General features: G+C 40.2%; 1 protein-coding gene across 3 annotated transcripts in view; it reads right to left on the bottom strand.

The window, feature by feature from the left end:
• Positions 1–332: 332 nt before the first annotated feature.
• gfod1 (glucose-fructose oxidoreductase domain containing 1) overlaps positions 333–24,309 on the bottom strand; it is a 31,474-nt gene continuing 7,497 nt past the window's right edge. For all 3 annotated transcript variants that reach the window (XM_015028665.1, XM_015028666.1, XM_015028667.1), the window contains 2 exons: positions 3,813–4,006; positions 333–3,611 (listed from right to left, as the gene is read on the bottom strand). In XM_015028665.1, coding sequence (XP_014884151.1) covers positions 2,871–3,611; positions 3,813–4,006 — 935 coding nt within the window. In that variant the 3' untranslated portion in view covers positions 333–2,870. The remainder of the gene's footprint in view (positions 3,612–3,812; positions 4,007–24,309) is intronic.

The raw sequence follows: 24,309 nt of genomic DNA, 5'->3' as shown, positions 1-24,309 counted from the left end.
TTTATCTTGAAGAGCGATAGCTTATCTGTGTTGAGCTCAGACTTTGTTTTCCCCGGCGCCACATTTGGGGGGTATTTTTTTTTTTTTTTTTTTTTTTGTCCAAAGGTATTTCAGATGACAGTGCAAAACAGTTTGGATCCTGACCTCAGGGAAGCACGCTGTAACCTGGCAAACCACAAGAAAAAATGAAAATAAAACAAACTAGACAGTCATCAGCGTACAGTCGTCAGAGATTGTAAATGTCGCAATCTGGGACAAATGTTTTTCAGCAGCGACGTCGGGTTCCAGCTGTGATCCACACCACAGCCTAACAACAAACATAAAGCTTTTCAGTGAGTTTAACCGTTTTATTTTGGTTCTGTAAAGGGAGGGGACAAAGAAGCTGAATGCTCCAAAGGCCTCAGTCTGTTAATCTCACAAATAAACTGCAGGTCAGTCCACGAAAATGTAAAACATCAAAACCACACAATAAATACCTTAAAACGCATCAAAACACATTCCAGTTCCTTGGTTTTTACACATAAAACACATACAGTACTTGTTTAACTGTTCAGACATACACTTGTTTTGCAATATTTTTCATATGTACATTTTCAGTAGTTGCTACACAGATAGTACTCCAGCACATTTTTTGAACTTGAAACTGCAGATGGAACATGAGAATAACAATGCATAAACAAACAAACAAAACAAAAACATCTTTTTGGCTTTTTCAAACTAAGTTGAACTTCAGCCTATTTTGCTAGCTTTTTCAGGAACATGGCCAAGGAGTAGCTAACAATTATAAATATAACCTGACCCCCACAGAGTTTTTAAAAAACATTTTCCAGAGGACATGCACAGGCCTCCTGTGGTTTCAATCCTTGTCCTTGTGCTAATTTCTTTGGCTAGCACTGTGCTAATTACAACCAGATTTAAAGCTAATGTGTTAGCCAAACCATAAACATCAATCATTGACGTTCATTTAGAAACTAATGTGTTTGTGTTATAATTTTAAGTTCCACTTTGATTTTAACCATATTTTTAACACTAGTGATTATTTTAGCTATAACATACTCCACTATTAGCCAGCTATGCTTTTACTATTATGCTTTGCCAGTGGTTTGTTCATCAAAATGGCTGCCATCTGCTTGAAGCAATATTAATATGTTCAATTTGCTTAGAGTGAAAACTATGACTTGGGAGTACTCACTTTAATTTTAAATGTGTTTGTTGCAGTTCTGAAAATCTTTTGAGATTTTGGTGAATACTGTTAACTGCTGTTAGCAATATTAGCAAAAAATATATTTCTCGGTATTTTATTAATTTAAAGACAATAGCAACACTTTCTTTCTTTAAGATTGAGCAGAACTGAGTCCATGACTGATTTATTAAGATACAAAGTATCAGCAGTGCAAATTAGCAGTTTATTTCCACAGCTATCGCTGTGCTGTATACAACTGGCAGCCATTTTGGATTTTAAGCTTAGGGTTGACTTAGAAATCTACAACATTTTCAGTCAAAGTTCTGACTTAGGGAGCACCCTAGTTGATTTCTTGAACTTGGAACTCAGAAGTTCTGACTTCCAAGTACAAATGAAATACAGCAAAAGAGCAAGAGCAGTAAGGTAATAAAAATGACTAACTTTGTTCAAGGTAAAACACAGATTAAGCATCTTTGACATCTCAGGAACGTTATCCCCTTCTAATAATCATTAGCAATATTGTTCAGAGTGGGACAGTCTGAAAATGTTACAAAAATTAACACTGTTAGCCATTATGGTTACATGGGACCTAATGACATTTAAAGCACAGATTATACCAAACCGTACCAACTAGAGCCTCATGTATTTGTTTATGTAGTCAGTGGTTGATGGTTAATTTTTACTGTACTTTTAGGCATGTTGAACAGGATTATATTTGCTTGCAGCAACAGTTAAGGTCAGCTTAGCACTAGCAACGTACTACACCCATGAACAGAAAGTAAAAGCAGTAAATTAAGGAAACATCCAAGTATCACTACTCATCACCCGTACAGAACTAAAAGGCTAATGCACAGCCAACTGCATAAAGGCATAAAATGTGTAAGGTGTGGTCTAACCCTTTATTTAAGGCTGCAGCCGTTTTATATTGCATACATTAACCAGAATGTTAAAGCCTCCGAGTTACCCACCAGCCAATGTATTATTTTTTTCTGTTGTTTCACACACAAACGGCAGAATACACAGTAAACAGATAGAGACTGTCGAGCGGACTGACTTTTCAAACGTTGACTTGGTAAAACTAGCAAGGACTTCAGAGTACAGCAACAATTTCATCCTTCCTTGGCTGTCCTTGTTCGGACCCACAGTGTAAGGTATTGTGTTTCCACTCCTAGTCATGAAGTCATTGAAAGAATGCAGGGAAAGGATGCACAATACTTGTTTGATAAAGCAGCCAGCAGGATGGTAATAAGCATCAGGACTCAGAAGTGTGAGCTTATTGAACAGAATGATCAGAAGCAGGTTTCTGACAGGCTGTCATTACTGACTAACCAGCTAACCAGCAAGTAGTTTCATTTCCCGATACGCTTCCAATGTCATTCTTTTGTGAATTAGTCTGGTTTACAAGTACATCTAGCAGAAGGACTCGAGTCCCTTATCAAATGTAAACGAAAAAACAGATGAAGCTTCTTATAAATACAGATTTGATTGTTGAGAACCTAGCTTTCCCCCCTGTTGCTGAGGCAGCAAAACCACAGATATCTGCATCACATTGGCATAAACTCTGTAACAGTAACAGCGCACATTTAAATAAAACTAAAGATGAGATAAATTAAATCCAGCAGTTCTATGAAAGAACTTTGAACTTGACCAAGGCCACAGTCCTCTACAGCTGGACATCAGCCAGATGTTAACAGTAGAGTGACATCCTACTGCGTCTCATGGCCTCACTGATCAAATAGGCGGGGCTGACCTCCGGCTCCTCCTTCATGACCACAATGTTCTGCCATTCTCCGCACTGGTTGGACTTCTTGATTGTATCCACCACACAAAGAGCATATAGGCAATCCTCAAAAGTGGCAGCCATCGTCAAGGGCCTTCCATCCCAGGTCCGCCGGTCATCCTGGTCTTGGAAGGCCTGCCGCACAGCCTGGATCATGCGGATTGTCCCGGTGAGGTACGGGGATGGAATGTCACTAAAGGCCTTTTCTGGCAGGGAGGCCTTCTCAAGAGGAGTGGTGTCTTTGAGCAGGAGTTCAGGACCGCCACCGCTAGCCCCGCCGCCACTGTTCTTCTGTCCATACAGGTCTGTGCCCGTGACCATTAATCTCCCGACGGTTCCCACAACAATCACTTCCTGACGAAACTCTCCAGGGACGTTGAAGTTGAGGGTGACAGTGCAGCAAGCGCCTCCTTCTAACACCATCTGGAACGTGCAGAAGTCGTCACTGGTTATCTGACGGATGCCCCGGATGTGGTCCGTCTGTTTGACGAAAGTCTTTAGGAAGCCGTGCACCTTGACTGCACGCTGACCTGTTAGAAATGTGAGGAGGTCAATGATGTAGCTGCCCACCGAATGCAGTCCACCGCCTCCCATCAGGTCGTCACAGCTCCAGTTGTATTTCTTCCCCAAGAGACTGCCACTGTGGACCTTAGTGACAAAAAAACAGAAAGATATGTCAAGGTTTTTGCTATTGCTTCAATTTCCTACTGCAAAGAAACCCCAGAATGAGTCATAAAATAAGTGAAATCAGAATCCTTTTTGTTTTCTCTAACTATTTCTCTTACAGGAAAAATGAGCAATACGACAACAACAGAAACAGCAAAGCAAGCAAATGTTTTTTCATCATACCTGGGCCTCACAGACCAGCAGTTCTCCGATGTACCCTTCCTCCAGAAGTTCCTTCACTCGAACGAAGGCCGGCAAGAAACGCAACACATTTCCCATAATGCTGAGCAGCTTTGGGTAGTACTGAGCAGCTGACATCATTCGGAAGGCATCCAGAGGAGTGGCAGTCCTATCACATATGACGTTCTTGCCAATACCTTTAAAAAGAAAAGACAGAATAATGACTTTTGTTTTCTCCAGTTGCAAAATCAGTTTTTCCTTGTTCTTTCTTACAGTAGTGTAGAACTTAAGGTGTGGAAAAAAAGAGAAGTGAGTAGATTTAGCAACATCTACAGACATCCTCCTGTGAATGAAAACATGAATTCCCACAAGGAAACAATGCCTCCCTGCAAAATGAGGCAACTCCTACAACAGCTGAGTCTGAGATTTTTGAATGGAACAAGCTCTCCCCTCAGAGTCGAGGAAAGTATATATGCTAGCAACCTTTTAGAAAAACAGACCAAATAGTGAATGCATTCTTTATATCCTGGGAATATTAACAGGCAGTCGACCACTGGGAAGATGTCACTCTAAATTTGAATCCTTGCATGCAATTTGGGAGAATTTATACACCAGAGGGCTCAAAAAAAGACCTGATTAGAACTCGAGGGTATAAGACAGCAGAGATCATAGAGCTTAGATAAGATCAACTGGTATAACTGAAGGCTCAGTAGAAGGCCAATAGAAAAAAAAAGAGAGCAGAAAGAAGCTTTAGACACAGCATGGAACCTAATTAAAATCTCGTCCAGTGGATCAAATGGCCTACAGCTCCAAGCAAAACCCAAATACAGCAGAGACAGGAAACACGTCAGTGATGTGAGGACTGCAGATTCAAGGAGATTTTCTATTAGAGCTAAAATGGAGAACATGACATTAGAAAACAGTAACAGCAGTCCAGTTTCAACTGACAGATCCTAACATGACTCCTGGATGGCTCCCAAGTGCTTGAGGCTCCAGGGATGTGTGGGGATTCCTTAATACATTTTCCTGCTAACCAGGAACATGTTGGATTTTTGCATTTTATGTTCTAATTTTGTCCTTACTGTACAGTAAGTTATTATTAATGTTATATATTTTTATGCTTTTATCTTTGAGTGAACCTACTGCCATTTTACTGCCGTTACATCTGAATTGTAAAATAAAGGATATTTCTATTCTATTCTATTATCCAAAACTAATATGCTATACTGGATTAATAGCATATCAGTCTACTACAAGTAGCCTGGTAACAGTTTTCTTTTTCTATGCTCAAAACAAAGGTGTCAGACTCACGCACAAACGTCCTTCCTTCATTTTAATGCTCCCACATCAGGGCTAAAAATTCTGATTGCTTAATTCATCATCTTCATTATATTTGCAATGAAAATGCTATATGATTAGATGGACAGTGTGCACTCATAGTGGGAAGTGCTGCTTTTCCTTCGGTCCTGCCTAAGGGGTCATGGGTGAGCAAACAGTTTTGTGGATGTGGACGCCCCCCTAATCTGCTATTAGCTCCAATTGGCTAGGTCAAGACATAAATCTGTTTGACCCAGTTCTGAGAAGCACCCCCACCCAGTTTCCAACCAGAGCTGACACACAAAGCCAAGAAACAACAGAGGAGCCCCTGCCTCATTTTTTTTTTTTTTTTTGCTAATTTAGACACAAAAGATGAATTTGCTTTCTTGGTAGATTCCCAAAACATCGGGTGTTTTATCGGAATTCATATGCAACTCTAAGATTTTGCAAAGCAGCGGCTTAAGTAGCTTCAAAAATAAATGACTTGAGGTATTCAATGCACCCTGACTGACTAAATACTAAAATGCCTTGTGGGACTCTCAGTTAGAACTTCATGAAGGCAGAAACAGGGTCAGATGTTTCATGAGCAAAGGTTTGAAAGGTTAAGACTTTGGCATGTTAGCCGGGTGACACAGTGATGATGAAGCTTCACTCACACAGTGACATTCCGTCTTATAGAGGAGGACTTAAGGTTCTCCCATTCTTCATTCAAAGTGTCGAAATCGGCTCTCTCTGACGTAGTTGAGTGACAAAAATTGCATCATCTCATTGGCAAGGAGGATTCCTCCTCCTCTTTTCGACAGTAGAGAAGGAAAAGTGTGTCAAACTATTTCGACAGAGCTCTGTGTAGAGTTTCATGATGTTTATTGCCGTGCTTTCTGCAGAAATGCGCTCGGACACCAATGTTCATGTCTCGATTCAACTAGTCTGCTTCCAGTATCCGTCTTTTGTATCCATATGTGAGGAGCAAAACGTTTGTATGATTCTTTACTAAATAACTACAAAGATCGTCAAATGGCTAAAAACTCCTGGACGTAAATTGTAACGACTTTGTCTGCAGAGGAGGCTGTCTGCAGACAGGTGTGGCACTGTGTCCGTGACCGTTTCGTAAAAGCAAAATGGAGGATGGAGGGAGGTGAGGGAAGGAGCGTGACGTATACTGAAGTGGGATGGGCCTCCCCTGGTGGCCTGGGTTTTGTATGAAAGGTGTGCGAGAATATAAATGTCCCAAATCTATGTTGACACTTTTAATGGACCTTAAATGCAAGTTTTAATACAACTTTGCATTAAAAGTGCCATTATTTACCAAATAATGCAAAGTTGACACTTTTAATGGACATTTGGTGCAGCGTTTAGTGCAACTTTGCATTAAAAGTGTCATTATTTACTGAATTATTTAGTGTCATTATCTACTGAATGACACTTCATGACAACAGCCATAACCATTCATGAAGACTTCCTTATGTTCTTTATGTTCATAACAGGTGTTATGTCATATTTATGACATGTCATGTCAGTGTTATCCACACCCCTTCAAATAAAGTGTTACCAAGATTTTTACTACTCATGTATATCAATGGTTTTAAGCCCAGGGAAGTTGACAGCACCTCTAGACAAGCCAAACAAAGGGTTTCTCCTTTGCACAGTTACGTTCTGGGTGGCATTAGTGACAGGAGGGCAGCAGAGATCAGCAACATATAGGACGCCTGATAAAATATGTCAGTATTGCTCCAGTTAAACTATGGTCACCAGTAGTTTGTGTTTGGGACCCTCTGCTGCAACGCCCATCATCCAGTGACCCTTCTAGAATCTGTTCTCCTTCAGTGTCGATGGTGCCAATTGACATAAGTCAACTGATATTTAAAACCAAACTCCCAGTGTGCATTCCTCAGAGTTATCTAATGCTGTAAGCTTTTGATTTGATTGTCCTTAACAGATCAAGTTCGCCAAGCTTAGACTTTAAAGTCCAGGTAGTCATAGAAAGAACAAAAGACTGAGAATATTTGAAGGTAAATTAAGTCCTCTATGACCAAAAGGAGATTTGTTCCAAGAATAAATTTAAGGTTGTGACTACACCGCTGTCGGAGTGAGATGTGGTCCATTAGAACGCAGAACTACAAGACATCCTCAACAGCAATGGTATAAGTTAAAGTATCTTTGATTAAAAACCGTCTTAACTGCTGTTTGTAAATGGACTGATTAGTTTCTCAAGTCCTGGGATGCTTTAGGTTGGACAACAGCAGAAAGAAATGACCCAACACGGGCAGGAACTCTGGCCAGGGGCAAGTGGATGCATCATTACAACTGAACGCCAAGCTTCCACACTCCACTGCTCCTCCCGGCTCACTGCCAAGCTCGTCATCTGGGCCTCTCTGCATGACTCAGGGTTTATAGCGCTGAGTACTAGTGTTCACAGCAACACACACAAATAGGCCATGGTCTAGAGATGAAGAAGGGCGATAACGCTTTGGCTGCGATGAAGGAACTCCTTAAAAGTAAAATGTTTTAGATCCGTTTTAAAAGTTAAATGCTTTCTGATTGTTTCAGGACAACAAATCAAGGTAACATCTGCATACATCCAGTGTATCTGTAATGTGGTCCGGTGGGAACAGCTGGAATTCACTACGCAGGGGAAGCTGGTGGATTAAGCTTAATGCCAACAGTGTAAACAATAGGCCTCTTTGCCTGGTTATGCTAGAAATAGAAAAGCTAGGAGAACAGGTCAGCAGGACTAACCATCTGGCATGCTGCGTCGTGTATGTCGTGTAGCAGGGAGGAGGTCAGGAAGGGGAAAGAAGAGACACCAAAAAGATAAAAAAAATTACAGTAATACAAGCCTCGAGGAAGGTTTCCTATGTCTGGTTGATTAGCAAGAATTTACTAAGCTGAACTGTTGAATTCCTTCCTTAGTTTGAAGCTAGCAGCCGCAGATTGATTCTGAATACCTCAGTTTATTTTCCTTATGACACTATTTTCAATTAAAGTTGGGGATCTTATTACAAAATATCCTTATTTTTATTATTATTATTATTATTATTATTATTATTATAGTCACAAAGAGAGTCCAAATTTAATTTACATGAATGACAATTTAATGCCTGCAACAGAATTAAAAATATTGTACTAACGGTTGAAGACTGCTGGAGTAATGGCCACACCAGCTCAGAAAATGAGCCACTATATTGAAAAAAAGAGAAAAAGACAAATCTTTTGTTTTCACAGCTTGATTAAAAGTTCCATGAATCACAAAATGTGTTTTAAAAGAATCTGTGTACAGTATGAAATGATTCAGTGAGGGTTTACCAGGTTTTTTGTTTTGTTGTTTTATTCATTAGAATGTGTCTAATTCTAAGGGTGGTCCTAATGCCAGGTATTTCAGCTTCCCATGTTATATTTATTTTTGAACATTTCAGATATGCGAAGCTGCAAATCACGTAATTTCTGGACTACAAGTTGTTTCTTTTTCATACGATGTGTTTAATACGTGTTTTTTTTTCCCAATGGGTTATGAAAGGCTGGCCTGCTGGGCGAATTTGCTTTGAGTGTATCGACCATGTGATAAAGGGTTGTCAGAGAGTAAAGCTGATTTAAATGGAGTGACTTTAATAAGTAGAATCACTTGAGGACATAAAGGTTACATATCGCATTCAGCAGAGGTTTATAACTTTGGTGTATATATTGTGTCTCTGCTCTCTGAAAACAAGGAGTGCTGGTCAGTGTATATTTGGAAATCGTCTGTATTTCTGTAGCAGGTTTGCATGGATCAGATGTGAGCTGATTGAGCTTGTAGACCAGACAGCAACGCAGCAGGACTAAAAGATCTGAAAAATCATGAAACATGTTTCCTCACCAAAGCTCAGGAATTAGATCTATGTTAGCTAAAGCTCAATAAGGGTGTAACTCAGACTTAAATTTAATCAGTTACTTTACCTAATAACTAATAGTCTCAGAACATGAGCAACAAAATGTATAAGAATAAAAACACAAATAAAGAACACACAAGTTTGGTTAAAAATAGCAATAAAAAAATAACATTGCTAAGCCACAACATACAGTATGTCTTGTAAAAAAATATGTCTGTTATAGTTTCAACAAAACATACGGTAAAGGTAGAGACAAGCCAGTGTCAATTATCCCAAATCTAATTTACCATAAAGCAATTACAAAACAGGGATTGTTGGGAAGAAAAGGCAAACATTCTTAAAATACAGATGCTACATAAGACTAAAGGTCAATATAACTTTATAATAGCTAGTATCACTATGCTGACATGTGAAATCAGCATGCAAGTTGGGATTAAGCTCGCAGAGTTGATGAACGCTCTTTGTAGCTAAATAAGGAAAACTTGTTGCATACTCTTTATTATTTAAAAAGTTAGATACTAATTACTAGATTTCTTAATATTAGATAAATGTGCTACTGGATAAAAAATTACAAAATAATTAATTGGGGTCTGGAAGTTTTTAATTTTAAGATAAGAAAGAAACCATCACAAAACAGCAGTTTTAGCTAAAGATGCGATGCTAGTGGGCACTAGCTTTGTGGTCAATTGTGACTAGTTGGTAGTTATTAAGCTGTGTTTTAATTACAATTACAAACATGCATTTTTCTTAAGAAACTCTGAAAATTACTGTCTTTCACTCTGGTTTATAATGTCGTCCTAGAAATTATTCTAACATGTCATTCAAACTTAGTCATAGCTAAAGTGTAGCGCTCCTGACAAGTATGCTAGCATTAGTTAAACAGTTGTTGCTATGGATTGACTTCAGAAATAAATTGCGTTGTTCTATAAAATATCTTTATGTTTCTGTACCACAAAACACATACTCCACCATTCAAAAGAGATTTTTTGGATCTGAAACAATAAGCTACCACATGAAGGACAGCTAACATACTGACATGGTGACAGGGCAGCATTGCAGTGTGTACACTGTGTGTAATGTAGCTCCAGGTCCATTAGCGTGTATCAGAATCATGAATAATGGGGAGCATTAGCCTCACTCAGCCTGCTCTAACCCTCAGCTAATGTAAGGAGGTTAGCGTTCCACAATGTGTCTAAGTACCACAATTAACCTCAGTACCAGAGTGGCTTGTTTGGCATGCACTATAGCCAAACAAGGGTCCTGTCCAAGCCCAATCACACCACATAGATACTGATGGTATCCACAGATTACCTCTTTGTAAAGTGCATGGAGCTTTCATGCAAATAAATAAATAATAAAAGTAGATGGATGTGTGTGTCTTTGAAGCCTTACATCTGCAATCCCCCGCTGCTCATGATCCTCTTGGGTCTGATTAACTGCTGGACCGAGCCGTTTCCCTTCTCCTCTCTAATCATTCTGACACATACACAAGCAGCAGCCCTGGTAGCTCACAAACAGCTGGGCCAGTGCTACTGCTGATGGATCTGTCTGCAGCCTCACAAAGAACCATCTCACACCCTCCCTGTGACATTTGCATTTTATCATCAGAGCGGCCTATAGCTGCTTTCGTCGGGTGCAGGGAAACCAGGAAAGCCGTCCAGAGGCACTTCAGGTTTTAGCGCGTGTAAATGCCACATTCATGTGATTTAAAGATCCGTTTTGTGTTGCTGACACGTTAATAAATTGCTGCGGTGTTAACGTGTCTTTGTGGGCCGCCCAGCTAGTTAATTACAAAGGCATGACTACAAGGTCAATCCATGCAGCTTGAAAGGAGGATAAAGAAAAGAAAATTTATGCTGAGGGTTGGCTATTTTTCAGACTGTTTTCTGATCAATTCCGTAGATATAAGCAGGTACTGAAACTGATATAAGCAGGTACTGAAACTGGTTCTTTGTTTCACAGGAAATGCTTCTAAGTGACAGTTTTGTGCAGGCTAAATGAGACTAAAAGGACAAAGGTCACTAGCTGTGTGTAACAAATAGTTATTTTTTAAAAAGTTAAAAGCATATTGCACAAGAAAGAAAAAAGATTACATGTTTTTACAACTGATAGTCCGCTAGACTCAGTTCAATTGGTGACCAAAATTGTAACATTTGCTTCATTTTCATTTGGTCCTGTTCGCTTTCACAATGCACTCAATGGAATCCTTTGAGCAGTTTATCTCTTCACCTGTGGGGGCGCTGCATCAAGAACCACTGAACAAAACGACATGAAAACCGAACGGCAACCGGACCAGAGTTTGATTAAAGCGGACATAACAGGGCTGGTGTGACTGCCCCTAAGCTGTAAGTTGGTTATAAACAATGCTATGATTTAAAATATTTTTCTTGACCCATTAAATAATTATGAATGGGTTGAGATACGATTCAACATTTTTTTTCAGCTTAATTGGCCTAAATTAGTGACAGGCTGCTTAGCAAAAAGGTAAAAACTTAATCAATAAGAATACACGGTGCTACCAGGTTTGTGCTGTTACCAAGTCTAGAAGATTCAGTGTTAACCATTTCCAATATGAGGGAGATATTTTTTAATGTCAAAGGCAGCACATAAATATCTGACGCATTTTAAAAGGACACTATTTTCAACGTGTTAAGATAAGTCTACGGTTCATCCAGGCTGTGCAAGAGAGCTAGACTTTTGGTGGATAACAGGAAAGTGGAATGACTTTGAGGAAAGTTGCTCTGTTTTCTTTGGTGGATAACAGGAAAGTGGAATGACTTTGAGGAAAGTTGCTCTGTTTTCCCCCTTTTGCCATTTCAATCTCCATTTGTTATGAAACAGGCTTAATTTGTAAAATGTCGAAAGCCGCTTGGAGTTAAAGTAATCCACATTCTCCGGTATAGCGATATAGAGGCGGCAGATTTTGTAATGCTAGCTGCGATAAATGCTTAGGTAATTCTATAGTACGTCCGTAGTCACCGTTAGCTTTGTTAATTGGTCTGAACAGGGAGTAAGGACTTTAAAAATAAAAGCACATGATGTGGCCTATCTTTTTCTGGCAGATTCCGTCGGAGTCATCAAGGGAATCTGTGTGTCTGGTGAAGCTACTGAGAGATGAGATGCCAGGAGGGAGGAGAGGAGGCTCAGGATGCTAATGAGCCGCAGTGAGCTAACACTTATCACTTTAAAGTAGGTCACTTTTTTTCTTGCACACAACTACACACACTTCTAAAGTTCCCCACACACAGCTCTTTTATGGAACCCATGACTCGCAGCACATTAAGGAGCCAACATGTAAGCTTATTACCTACAGAGTATGTGTTGGCAGTTCAGACAGAAAAGTCAGCTGGTTTAAAAAAAAAACACCTTAAGAATCAACATGACAGAGAGAAAACTAAAAACAGTCAGACCATGAGGTCAGAGAATTAACACACTGCTTTTAAATGTGACAGGCAATTTTGGATTTTCTTTATTCAAGTAAACTCTGAGAATTGCCAGTGAAGTATCATAATATGGGAACAGAGTCTGAAATAAATTATTTTTATAATATTTCTAAAAATTACTAATTTTTTTTTTTTTTTTTTGCTTAGAAATAGAAGCAAGTATTTTGGTAATTTCTACTCAAAGAAGTAGAAATTACCAATCTGTGGTCACTTTTTGATGACCAAATTTCTAAACATCTGATTTTGATTTCACATTAAAAACCACCAATAACAACAACAACAACAACAGTACTTTCTGTGTGATTTAGAAATTGAGGTTTCTTGTAACGATGAGATTTTAAAAGCCTTTCTGTTAAGATCAGTCATCAAATATTGTGTAATGACTGATAACTGGACATCACTATGTGTGAGTGATGGAGAGCAGTTGGTGTCACACAGCCCTACAGTTAAACAGGATTTAGGATTTAACTAATACTACTAATTGAAAACAAAATAATTGCAGTGCTGAAACTGTAACTTTAAAACATTATGAATTAGCACTAGGGATGCACAATATGTCAGCTTCATCTGTATCAGCCGATGTTAGTCATTTTTTAACATATCGTATGGGTCCGATAAATAAAATCGGGCCAATATTGCAAAGCGATGTCTAATTTAACCTTGTGAACATTTGTTTATGTATTTTGTATGGATGGATGGTCATGTGGCATTTGATCGGCATTTGCAGTGCAGGATTCTGGGGAGCGTAGCAGAAGTAGAGTGGCAATGCAGACAGTATGACCACTGTTAAACTGTGTTGAAAGTACAATGTATGATATCAGTACATAATGTATGATTATCAGCCATAATATTAACAGCAACATTGATGTCGTATTTATATCGTTATTGACCCAAATCGTTGGATCGTTGCCTCCCTAATTACCTCTCATAACAAGTGGTTAATATGGTTAGCATTACTGAGTGCAACCCATAAAAACTTAGGTCACAATATGTCCAAGATGATGCTGTTTTGTAAACACTGTAAAGAAATGCCAGACATATCAAAAAATGTTTAAACTGTTGATTATTAGACCATATTGAGCAGAAAACAGTGCCTGCAGCAAGAGAGAAGACTTCACGCTCATCAACATGACAAACATGGCTCATAAAAATGTGAAGTGTGTTCCCAGGGGTCACTGGTATCATAGCTAGGGGGAAACAATGTCTCCCATCTCTACACACACCGTTTGCTGGAAGCAGCACCCTCTAACAATGTGACCGCTGAGGCGTGAGGCAGCTCTGTCTGAAGGGCCGGCGGTCTGAGCCACCAACATGAGACATCAACAGTGGTGTTACATAAACCAACTAAAGTGGCCTCCATTAACTTTTGACTGCATGTCTCCTTCAGATGGAGTATGACAGGCTGAGACGGCGAATCCCTGACCCCTCAGGTCGGTCCAGTCTGCTTTTATAGGTCAGTGTGGAGAACACACACAGCCAAAGAAACCGCTGTTACCTGCTAGTGCTGACTGAGCATCACTGTCTGCAGAACATGGCCAAGAATAGTGGAAATAACCCAACTGATTGTAAAACTTTATGCAACAGCCATTCATACACATCAGTGTTAACCTTTCTAAGAAACGCACTGTTGATGTTTCCAGTGCGTCTTTAAATGGCTGAGTATAAATACTCTGCATGCAAACACTTATTTGCATCTTTCCGAGTTCATCTGGACGGGACAGATCGGCTGATTTGTGTAAAACTGACTCACTTCGGTTTATTTCTGGCTCACCATTAGGAATTCATGACTGATTCTTAATGAAAACTGTATTTAAAATGTTCAGTTCTACGTCATGGTAAATGGTGGAACCAGATAGAAGTCTACTGAATGGACTCAGTAGATGTAGATGTAGGATTAAAAGTTAGTGCCCAAGCCATCTGAATTACTGTCTCTTTAAGAAGACGAATTGTTGAAATTACACCAATAAAACCCAGCTTTATCCATTGGTGTGGTTTCTACAAGACAAATATAAGGGTCAACGCTTTGCAGAACCACTTCTTGCTAAGATAGCAGCTGAAAGTATTTTTACCATTGAAAATGCATACTTAGACCTTAAACTTTGGCCTGTTTGTCCAGCTTACACCTTCTTCCACATATCTGCTTTTCAGATTTACGATTTGTTAAAACAAATTCGAAACCATTTATCCTCTCCTTCCTCATCAAAATGATGCTTTACGTTGTGTTGGTCCATCACATAAAATCTAACCTACATCAGACTCATGGTCCAGTATTCACATATTTAACTATTCACAGTTTCTTCTGTGGAAAGCAGATTTTTTTGGAGAAAATTAAAAAATATATGAATAAAATACATATTTGGAAGTTGCTATACCTACACACAATGCTACTAGCTGGCGTTTGCAAGGCAGCCAATCCAGGAACGGCATATAGTTTCCTTGTTGCTGATTGGTTGTACCCCCAAGAGTAGAGATGATAGATGTTAGCTTGGATGGTAAAGCTAAGATGGTTTCCATTGCATATTAATGCATACTCAGATATATTTGGTGTTTGAACTGTTAAAGTAAGCAGTTATTGATTTTTAGAGGAAGTCTCAAGTCTTGGAGAATTTCAGCCATTCGCGGGTGGCTGTGGTTTGCTACCCTCTGGTTAGCATACCGGGACTCTACTATAGGGTGGAAATTGAGGTCATCAACTGAAAAAGTTCAGTACGAGTATTTTTTGCAAAGCTCTATAGATGGAAAGAGATGGCTGCCCACTAAACAAAAGCATCTCCTTCTGACATCTTTCCCTCAGAGTGAACAGCCACTACACACTGAGAGTGTTGAAAGCAGGAAATGATCAGAAGAACCTTCAGTATCGCACACAGAGGTCACAGCCACCATCAACATAACAGGAAGTGAGAAGCACTTGACTGTGGTACACCAAGGCCTCACTTCCTGCTTTAGAAATACGATGATTTCATCTGCAGCTCGTCAGTAATTAGCGTTCTGCTGTTTCTTCCTGCTTTATCAAAGGAAATAAATGTGTAGGTGAAAAAGTGACAGAACCGGTGGCAGAAAGGAGAAAAAATAAAAAGAGGCTCTGGCTGACAGCTTCAATATGTCTGTCTTCTCTGATGTCTGCAGCTGCCACTTGTCCTCCATCCCCTGCAGGCCAATTAGCAAGGACAATCAGGCCGATTCTTGAAAAACCGATTGGAGCAGGTCTGGTCTAATAGGAAAGAGCTGGGGATGTCTGGGAGCAACAGTCAGTAAAAACCATTCAAAGAGAGACGAGAGGTGTGGCAGGCGGAGGTGGACAGGACGTGGTGTGTTTGTGCAAGATAATTACACAAGTGATTTCCTAACTCCACAGACAGACAGGGAGCTGTGTTTAAGCTGATGCAACCACTTGGTATTAACTGTACCACTTTCGTGTTGGTTCAGCCAAATGCTCAGTTATGTTTAAATTAATATGATTTTTCTTTTCATAAAAAGGCTATATGTAAGTTGAACCACATAAACTCAAAAATTCTACTCATCTGTCCAAGAAATGTAAAAAAAAAGACCATATTTCAAATTCAAAAGTACAGAGCTACTCCAACATGCTCCCACCATCACTGAAGCAATTCTACATTATTATTATTTAATGCTATTAAATAATAATGATATTTTATTAAATAATAATATTTGGAGGCTAAGGACATTTTTATTTCCCACCAAGCCCTCCACCTTACCATAATTATTATAATTTCTCAAGCAGAAATGATAATAATAAGAAAAACTGAAAAAGTCCTTTAGCGCAAAAGGACAGTTCTGCTGTTAGCTTTGATAGCGGCTAACAGTTAGCCAGTTATATTCTCACAGTACAAATATCACATCACGTGTCACGTTTCTTTATTTAGTGGTCTACTTTTAGAAATAAGTGTTATCAGCTAGCATAAACAAGTAATCTTTTTTAATCGACTGGTATCTCAAAGACTAATTCTTTTGACACTTCAAAATAAGAGTTCTGGAAATAGGTACAACAAGCTAACATGCTGTAAGCCAACATGCAGCACCTGCTTTTATACCTACTAGCTAGAGTGAGGTGAGATATTTTGGCATTAGCGGCACCGTCGGATGATGAAAATCAAAGTCCTATCTCTGATTTTACTGATCAATGTTCAATCAGTAAAATTAGGAAAACATTAATAATTGATGGATATTTCCGTCTTGTGGCTATTTGTGTGTGTTTTGGGATGGGAAATGTCTGGTTATGGTCATCTGATATTGATAGTGATGCAATACAGGACTGTAGAGTGTTTAGGTGAAGAAAAGAAACGTCAATGGTGTGGACATATTTTCATGGCGTTAAAAGGATAGAGAATATAGTATCAATAAATATCCTTTATTGGCTACAGCAATGTTAATATTATTTATCAGTCCATACATTCACATTTTTGCGTCCCTAAAAACTGCCTTACAAGCTGGATGAAGTCACATGCTGACTGCAACCAGGAAGCACTACAAGAAATGCCTTGAAATGGAAGGAATGTGCCTTTTTTTAATATCACAAGCGCTTGTTACGCCCCCCACTGTCTAATGACGAATGATTTCCTTTACAGCCATATTTCACAACAATGACCACATGGTATACACTTACACAACCATTAGGGCAGAGTCTTTGTTTTCTGTCATGTGCAATGTATGACAAACTGAAAATGATCCCTACACACACATGCATGCGTGCACGCACGCACGCACGCACGCACACACACACACACACACACACACACACACACACACACACACACACACATGCACTCACTGTGAGTTTTGATCACTTATTAGGACATAAGGACGTCACTGGGAAATCCCTGAGCTAAGGATCTTTGATGACAATTTTCTCTTCCTCCTTTTCTGTTCTGTCGTTTTTCTGCCCAAATAAAAGCACTGACCCTCGAAAATCCCTGAAAGCAAATACTCGCTTTCCTTCAATTGAGTTTGCTCAGAGAGATACGAAATCCTTCTTCAGACGTCTGCCTAATGATGCAGAATTATTTCATACTAGAAGCCGGCATCTGATTAAATCCCGTTTGAAAAGCTTGCCCTCTGCGTGGCCCTGGGATTTACCACCACAATGTGATCCTCCATCCAAAGCTTCCAATCCAAGTTCGTTTGGAATGAACCGCCACAGAGATCCCCCTGGCTGTCTGAAGAGATGGGTTCTTCAGGGATACTCACTTGTCAAGCGAGGTGTGGTGGTGTACTAAGAGAAACTCCCCCCGATCCAGCCATTCAACCCAAACACAAAGGCGATTTCACAGGATGACAAGCCTTCTCTCCGCTCTGCACCATATACCAGTCCCCTCCTGTCTCTCCCAGACTTGCCCGCACGCTCCCAGGCTGTCATTAGCATCTTAATGGGTGTTTGGGGGAACACAGATGAGAAGCAATGGGAACCTTGTGCTAAAAACACTGAAAGGAGAAGGCATGGGAATGGCAGCACAGCACTCTATCAGACCCATTCTCCTGGCTGGCTTGCCATTAGGGAGGGCGTTGATCTGACTGGGCCTAAATCGGTCGGAATCCACTGAAACCCAAAAGTCCTGAATCTATTTAGCCAACAAACTGACCAGAAGTCAAAATCAGAAGAAAGGAGCCTTTCTTATAATAAAACCAGATTCTATTCAGTCACATCTGAGGCCAGAAATGCTGCAAAGAGTCTGACAAAGGCTTTCATCAGGAGTTGGGTTTCCTCACATCGATTTAATTTACACCTGATGTGTTGAACAAAAGCAATATACCTGAGTAGTTCAATTAACAGAGTTTAGCAGGGTTCTTAACACTGACATGCTGAATGTGCTCCTGACCACTGAAAAGTGAGTGGACACCATGTTGAGATCTAAAGAACCTAACACCTTCTGAAAGAAGACAGTAGCACCATAAGATCGAAAATGAATCTTATATCAGCTTGAAACAGTCTGCAAGTAAAGGACATTCAGAAAAACAGCAAACATGCATAGATTTGATCATTCTAGAAAGTTCACCCTGTTAGCAAGCTGCAAGTTGCAACAGGAAGACTCCAAATATCCTAAAATGTCAATACAGAACCTACAGGAGACACTCACTGCTGCTGCTATAGAGGTGGATGTATTTCTAATCTTGAACAGATTGTCCAATATTAGCTTTCATGGGATGTGTGCAAGGAGGTAACTACTGCTAAGAAAAATAATAACAAAGGCCAGACTGAAGTTTGCCGGACAGAGCCTAGACAACCACCAGGATTTCTAGAACGATGTTCAGTGGAGGAGACGAGCCTAAAATTAATCTGGATTCCAGAGCAGTGGATATGTTTGGCTTCAGCATACAGCTTTCCAGGAAAAAGAGCTCATACCAACTGTGAAGCAAAGAGCTGGAGATGACATGCTCTAGGAATCTTTTTCTGCAGCAGCAGTTTCCTCATAAGACAGGCCAGAACTGCTCTGAATTTGTTCAAAGGAAACATGTTCAAACAACCTTCACACCTTTCAGTACCAAATTCTTCAACATTGATGGCATCTCTGAAAAGGAAACCCAATTTACAGACACCCCACCCTACAGCTGTCGAGGCAAACAAAAGGCTGATTATTAATGTGACAATACTAGGCACTTCAGAACACCCCATTATGAACTTTGACTTTTGCCCCAACTGGCTGGAGCTGTTTGGTGGAGCAGATTTTACAGAACAGATCTACAGGAAACAAATAATAAAAAATTGTCTTAGCGTCTTCCTCCAATCCAGTTTATGTGAATTTTTGCATAATCTGCATGATTTTGGCATCACTGTCCCTTTAAACAAATGGGCCTGGTTGCCAAACAGCCCATCCCTGCTCTGAAGCAAGCTTGCATAAGAGCATCAGAGGTGGAACATGTATTTATGATGATGCCGGCTTGGCCTTTGCAGACTGGTTATAAATAGCTGCATGCCGCTGGGTGACCAGTCAGAGCAGGCAGGTGTCTGAAAGCTCATCAGAGCGCTGATGAACCAGCGCCGTGACTCAGCGCATGTCAGCATTAACAGAAATAACACCCGGGTCATGTGCTGTTTACTCTGCGGTGATAAGATCTCACACCATCATGACGCTCTAATAAAAGAGCCGTAAACACCGAATTACCAAAGTGAACTTTTCCACGTCTTGTAATGTTACAGGCACAAATGTCAATGCGTTTTAGTTTGATTTATGCGTGAGCAATACAAGGTAGTGCGTAAAGGAGGAATCAAAATGTTCAAGGTAAAAACTGTGGTGTGCATATAGCGTTATCATGATCTGCAGCTGACGCCTTAAACCGGCTTGTTTAACGGTGTCAGCAGGTGTTGAATCAGTGCAGGAAGGAATTCTTCATCACAAAGCTAATCAAGTTCAAGCTGAGAGACGCTACTTTTATGTCTGTTCTGCTCTCCGCTCTGGCTGACGAAAAGGGAACACGAGTTAGGCAACCATGACATCATCTATAGTTACAGTTCAGAGTTCATTTGTTTTTCATTCAACTGGTCAGAGGTCACAAAGTTAGGTCAGTAAACATTTAAAGGTCAATATCTAGGCTGTACTGTTGTGCAATGTCAATGTTCCGAAGAACCAGTTCCGAGTTCAGATCACACTAATTAGAAATGATTCAATTATAGTTGAACTGTTTAGAAACTCTGGATTCAATGTGACCTTTGGCTGAAGGCAGTGAGGCCTGCAGTGCTCCAGATGTTCTGGATTCTGTTCTGATCTCCTGGATGAGTCGTTGATGCCATAAGTCCAGCCCATTTCTAATCTGTCCTTGATGTCCTTTAAATCGGTACGTAATGTGTAGTTAAGCTCATTTCATGTTGCCACAGAGGTTCTTTTAAGGCAACGTCATGACTGTAGGTCAGACCAAAGGAAGGCAGGAGAATGAATCCCACTAAAGCAAACAAGGACACAATAACCTTCTTCGATTGGGTCAGGCTGGCTTGGAAAACTCTTAGCCCTTTGATTAAATCTTTTTTTTTTTGGTCTTATTTACATTCTCTTTGTCAGATATTGATATTTATTTGACAATCAAGGAACCCTCATTGATTCGAGGAGTTAGGATGCTGAGTTAGACGTAAGAGTAAAGCTGCAGGTGGTGATGTGTTGTCGTTCAGCGCAGACAGGAGTGTTTCTCCCAGACTGCCCGTCCTGCTACCAGGCTATTCTGAGATGATGCAGACACACACTGACCAGACACCTGATACGCTCTGCCTCTCACATGGGGGAGCTCAGAATCACATCTGATGCACTTTGATGAAGACAGAGATAGCTTTCCGATGCATGTCTACACACAGACTCGGCCTGATGCTACAGCGTACTCCCTACTGACGCAGAACGCCGCCGCCGTCTCCCTCTGACATGTCCATCTCACGTTACGACGCAGTCTAGTGCAGTTTGGAGGCACCAGCAGTTTCACACCAGAGCTGCCTTAAAGTGATGCTTCCTGCTGCTGGAGGAGTCCAGCGGTCACACAGAGTTGAGCTGCAGGGTTTCTCTCTCACCACATCCTGCCTCCCACAAACGCACAAAGAGGCAGGGAGAGCACCTGAAACTCTGCAGTGGGTTGCATTTCAGCGCAGCTCTCACATTCCCGAAGGCTGCTGCATTAAAGTCACCAAAACAGCCCGGTGTGCAATGTCCACCGAATAAAGCCGTTTGTCACAGAGTAAATCCAGTCAGTCAGTTCCTTCGGCTGTCTTTATTCCCCTGAGCTTTCGGCCACATCTCACAGCCCAGCCTTCCTAAAGAGCTAAATAATCTATGTTTCTCCTGAAGTGGATTTTCTACGCTCAGACGCCCAGAACTTTCCTCCATTTACCGGAGCATTAAAGTTGCATGGTGTCCACATTGAAGTGAGGACACTTGAGGAGCTTTTTTATGGCCGTTTGATGCCTCTAAGAGGAAGTAGGTCGCGAACCGAGGAGTTATCAAAACAGAACATCTGCATGATAATTCAACAGCTCCATGTGGTGTGAAGTATAAGTTTACTTTAACTACACAAACCCTGAACTACTTCTGCTTAAAAGGAGAAATATTAATTTTCAGTTTGAGATAATCTGACACCATTTGGTGAGGTATTGATGACGTGTTGCAGGGTTATAGTACCAGCCGTATCTTTGGAGCCTTTCTCCTTTGCAGCTTCTTTGAGATAAAACTGAACAACAGAAGTTGCTCAGTTGTACTTTTGTTGCACTTAGCAACAAAAGTTGCTGATATTGTGGTGAGAAGGTCTTTTTTTATTTGCCTTTTCTACTATGATTGTAAGATGATCAGTTCTTTGACTTAACCACAACTAAAAAATGAATAATTCAGAGATACTCATTTGAGTCAAAATCGACATTTGCCCAGACAGCTGGACTTTCTCTAGCAATACCAGAAAGATTCAGCTCCTTACCCTCCTAATTAAGTGTTTAACTCTACTAGAATGGCAAGTACAACCAGAAGAAAAAAAAATAAAAAAAATGACCCTCTTTATCTGACAAGGCAAACAAAAGCATTGTTTGGAAATACTTTCCCTATGAGGCAGAAGGGCGGGAAATAAGGAAATGCCAACGGATGACACAGGCTAGCTGGGCTAATGCTAGCCTGTGGCTAGATCACATTTGGTGTATTTGTTGCTTGGGGATGCATCCAAAAATATGAAAAAATAAATCATTCAATAGCTCGATGGGTACATTTACAATCTGTCAATATTTCATACAAATAACGCTAACGCCACCATGTTTGTGAGAAACTTAAAAAGGTCAGTAAAGCTTCTGTATATAGAGCTGACAGAAGCTAGCGTGTTTCACAGACATGATAACAGGGTTCTGTTGATCTGAGATCAAGATGCAGAATTTCAAACCAACAACACTTTGTTCTTCTCTGCTACGATTGAACGCAGGAAAAGGTTGATTTTCTGATGGCTCGGTTGGCTACAAAATAAACCAGTACAACAATGTTTCTGAGCGGTGGTATTGAGCTGGACATTTTTACAGTGACAACCCTATTTCCTACTATTGCAGATTTGGTTGCTGTGTACCACATTTTTTTCAAGCGCAAAAACAATCAGTATATTTTGTGGTGACCAAGAATCAATTCCTAATCATTCTGCGGAAGCTGCATTCCTGCTTTGTACTTTAAGGTTATCATACTTTAAGGAAAAGATGTTCACTGGTCAGAATTCATTATCCGTTATGTTTCATTAGAGTTCTAAGAGGAAAAAGAACCCAGATGATGGGAAACTGGGTGAAATATAAAATAGAAATAGTAGCACTGATAATTTTAATGTTCTCCTTGTACTTGTGTGTGTTCTCTCCGTGTTATTCTTTTTTAAAACAAAATTATTTTATCAGTAATATTTAATGTTTTGAAGCAACAATTATGTTTTGCTTTTCTGGTTTAATAAAATATAGCTAGACTAAGCAACACATTTTTGTTTAAAGCTTCTACCCAACTACCAGGATGCTTTGCTGTGTATATTAGGTTACACTGCGACAATCTCAGATAAACTGAACAAAACATGATTTAAATGAAGTGGGACAACACAAAAATAGCAAAGTTTGATATTTTTACCAATCAGCGATTGACTTCAGATACACAAATCCAATAAATGTACTAAAGCAGAGACACTGCAGCTATTTAAAAAAAAAAAAAAAAAACATGTCCTAGTTAAATCACATGAACCAAGCTGTCGGCAGAACAACTAAATGCCACTGTAAGCAGGGTTTCTCCCAGTGTATTATAAGCCTGGTGGGCCACCAGGCTAAGCATTGCTTATTATTTTTTTAAAGTATTTTTAAAATGTTTTCATTTTTTAAGCGTTTATAGCTGGTGTTCAGGTATCTTCCAATCTTTTAATAACACATACCAGTAATTATCAAGTGATATTTTAAAATGTCTTATCAACTTTAAACATTTTTTAACTCAAAAACACGGCGGGCCGCTGGATGAATGACCGCCAGGCTTAGCAAGTTTTCTGGGGGAAACCTTGTTGTAAGCCTTGAGAAATCACACCTTCCTTACAACAAACTGGGTCTGAGGGATCCCCCAGGCCGTCACGGGCCTGTCCTAGATGGCAAATCAGCGTCAGAGTGTGTGTGTGTGTGTGCGTGCGTGCGAGTGTGTGTATAGCAGACAGCGTGACGTCCTCTACTACTGCTGCTGCTGAGATAAAAGCCTGAGTGACAGCGGCGCCTCAGGAATGCTGCTGTAGTGAGAAAAGGAAACACGAGGAGGTGAAAGAAAAGGAAAACTGGCTGCAGCACAGAGAGATGCTGCCCAACAAGACCGACTGGTTCTGAGCTCAGGTAGAACCAGAACAACTGCTGCAATGTTCCACTAACTCATCAGTGCTGTTCTCGTTTTCTTAATTACACAACAAACCTGGCTGCACCGACTAGTTTGTTGCAACTCGAACTGATCAGCTATATCAAAAATATTCATCCCACTTTTAGATTTTTGTTATTTTACACAAAAACACCTTCAGGGTTTTATGTGATGGACTAACATTAAATGTTGCTGGACAACACATTGTGCCAGAAGCAGTTGCTTCTTTGTGTGCTTTGGAATTTCTGTGCTGATTAATTTTTTTGTGAAGTGATAAAAGCTGGTTAGCTCTTGAATTGTTACAAAATAAAGCCCTCAGCCCACTGGTTGTAATGTTGAAATGTTGAGATGCCATGAGACCTACATTCTGAACATCATGGCATGGAGTGCATCCCAGTTTTCCATGTCTGGCATATAACCATTCATTTTAGCTTTTAAACTAGTTATATTGATCCTGTGTCCAGACAGAGGGATAATCAGTGGCTCAGCATCATAACCTGTTTGTTCTGAAGATCCTGCAGCTTCCACTTCTCTTCCTAACATGGCGCCTCCTCACCCTGACTCTCAC

The sequence above is a fragment of the Poecilia latipinna genome, unplaced genomic scaffold (genome assembly GCF_001443285.1).
Source record: "Poecilia latipinna isolate Pla-1442-1.1 unplaced genomic scaffold, P_latipinna-1.0 Scaffold132, whole genome shotgun sequence".
Taxonomy (NCBI): Eukaryota; Metazoa; Chordata; class Actinopteri; order Cyprinodontiformes; family Poeciliidae; genus Poecilia; species Poecilia latipinna.
The sequence above is the reverse complement of the archived record's forward strand: the minus strand, read 5'-3'. Positions and strand labels throughout refer to the sequence as shown.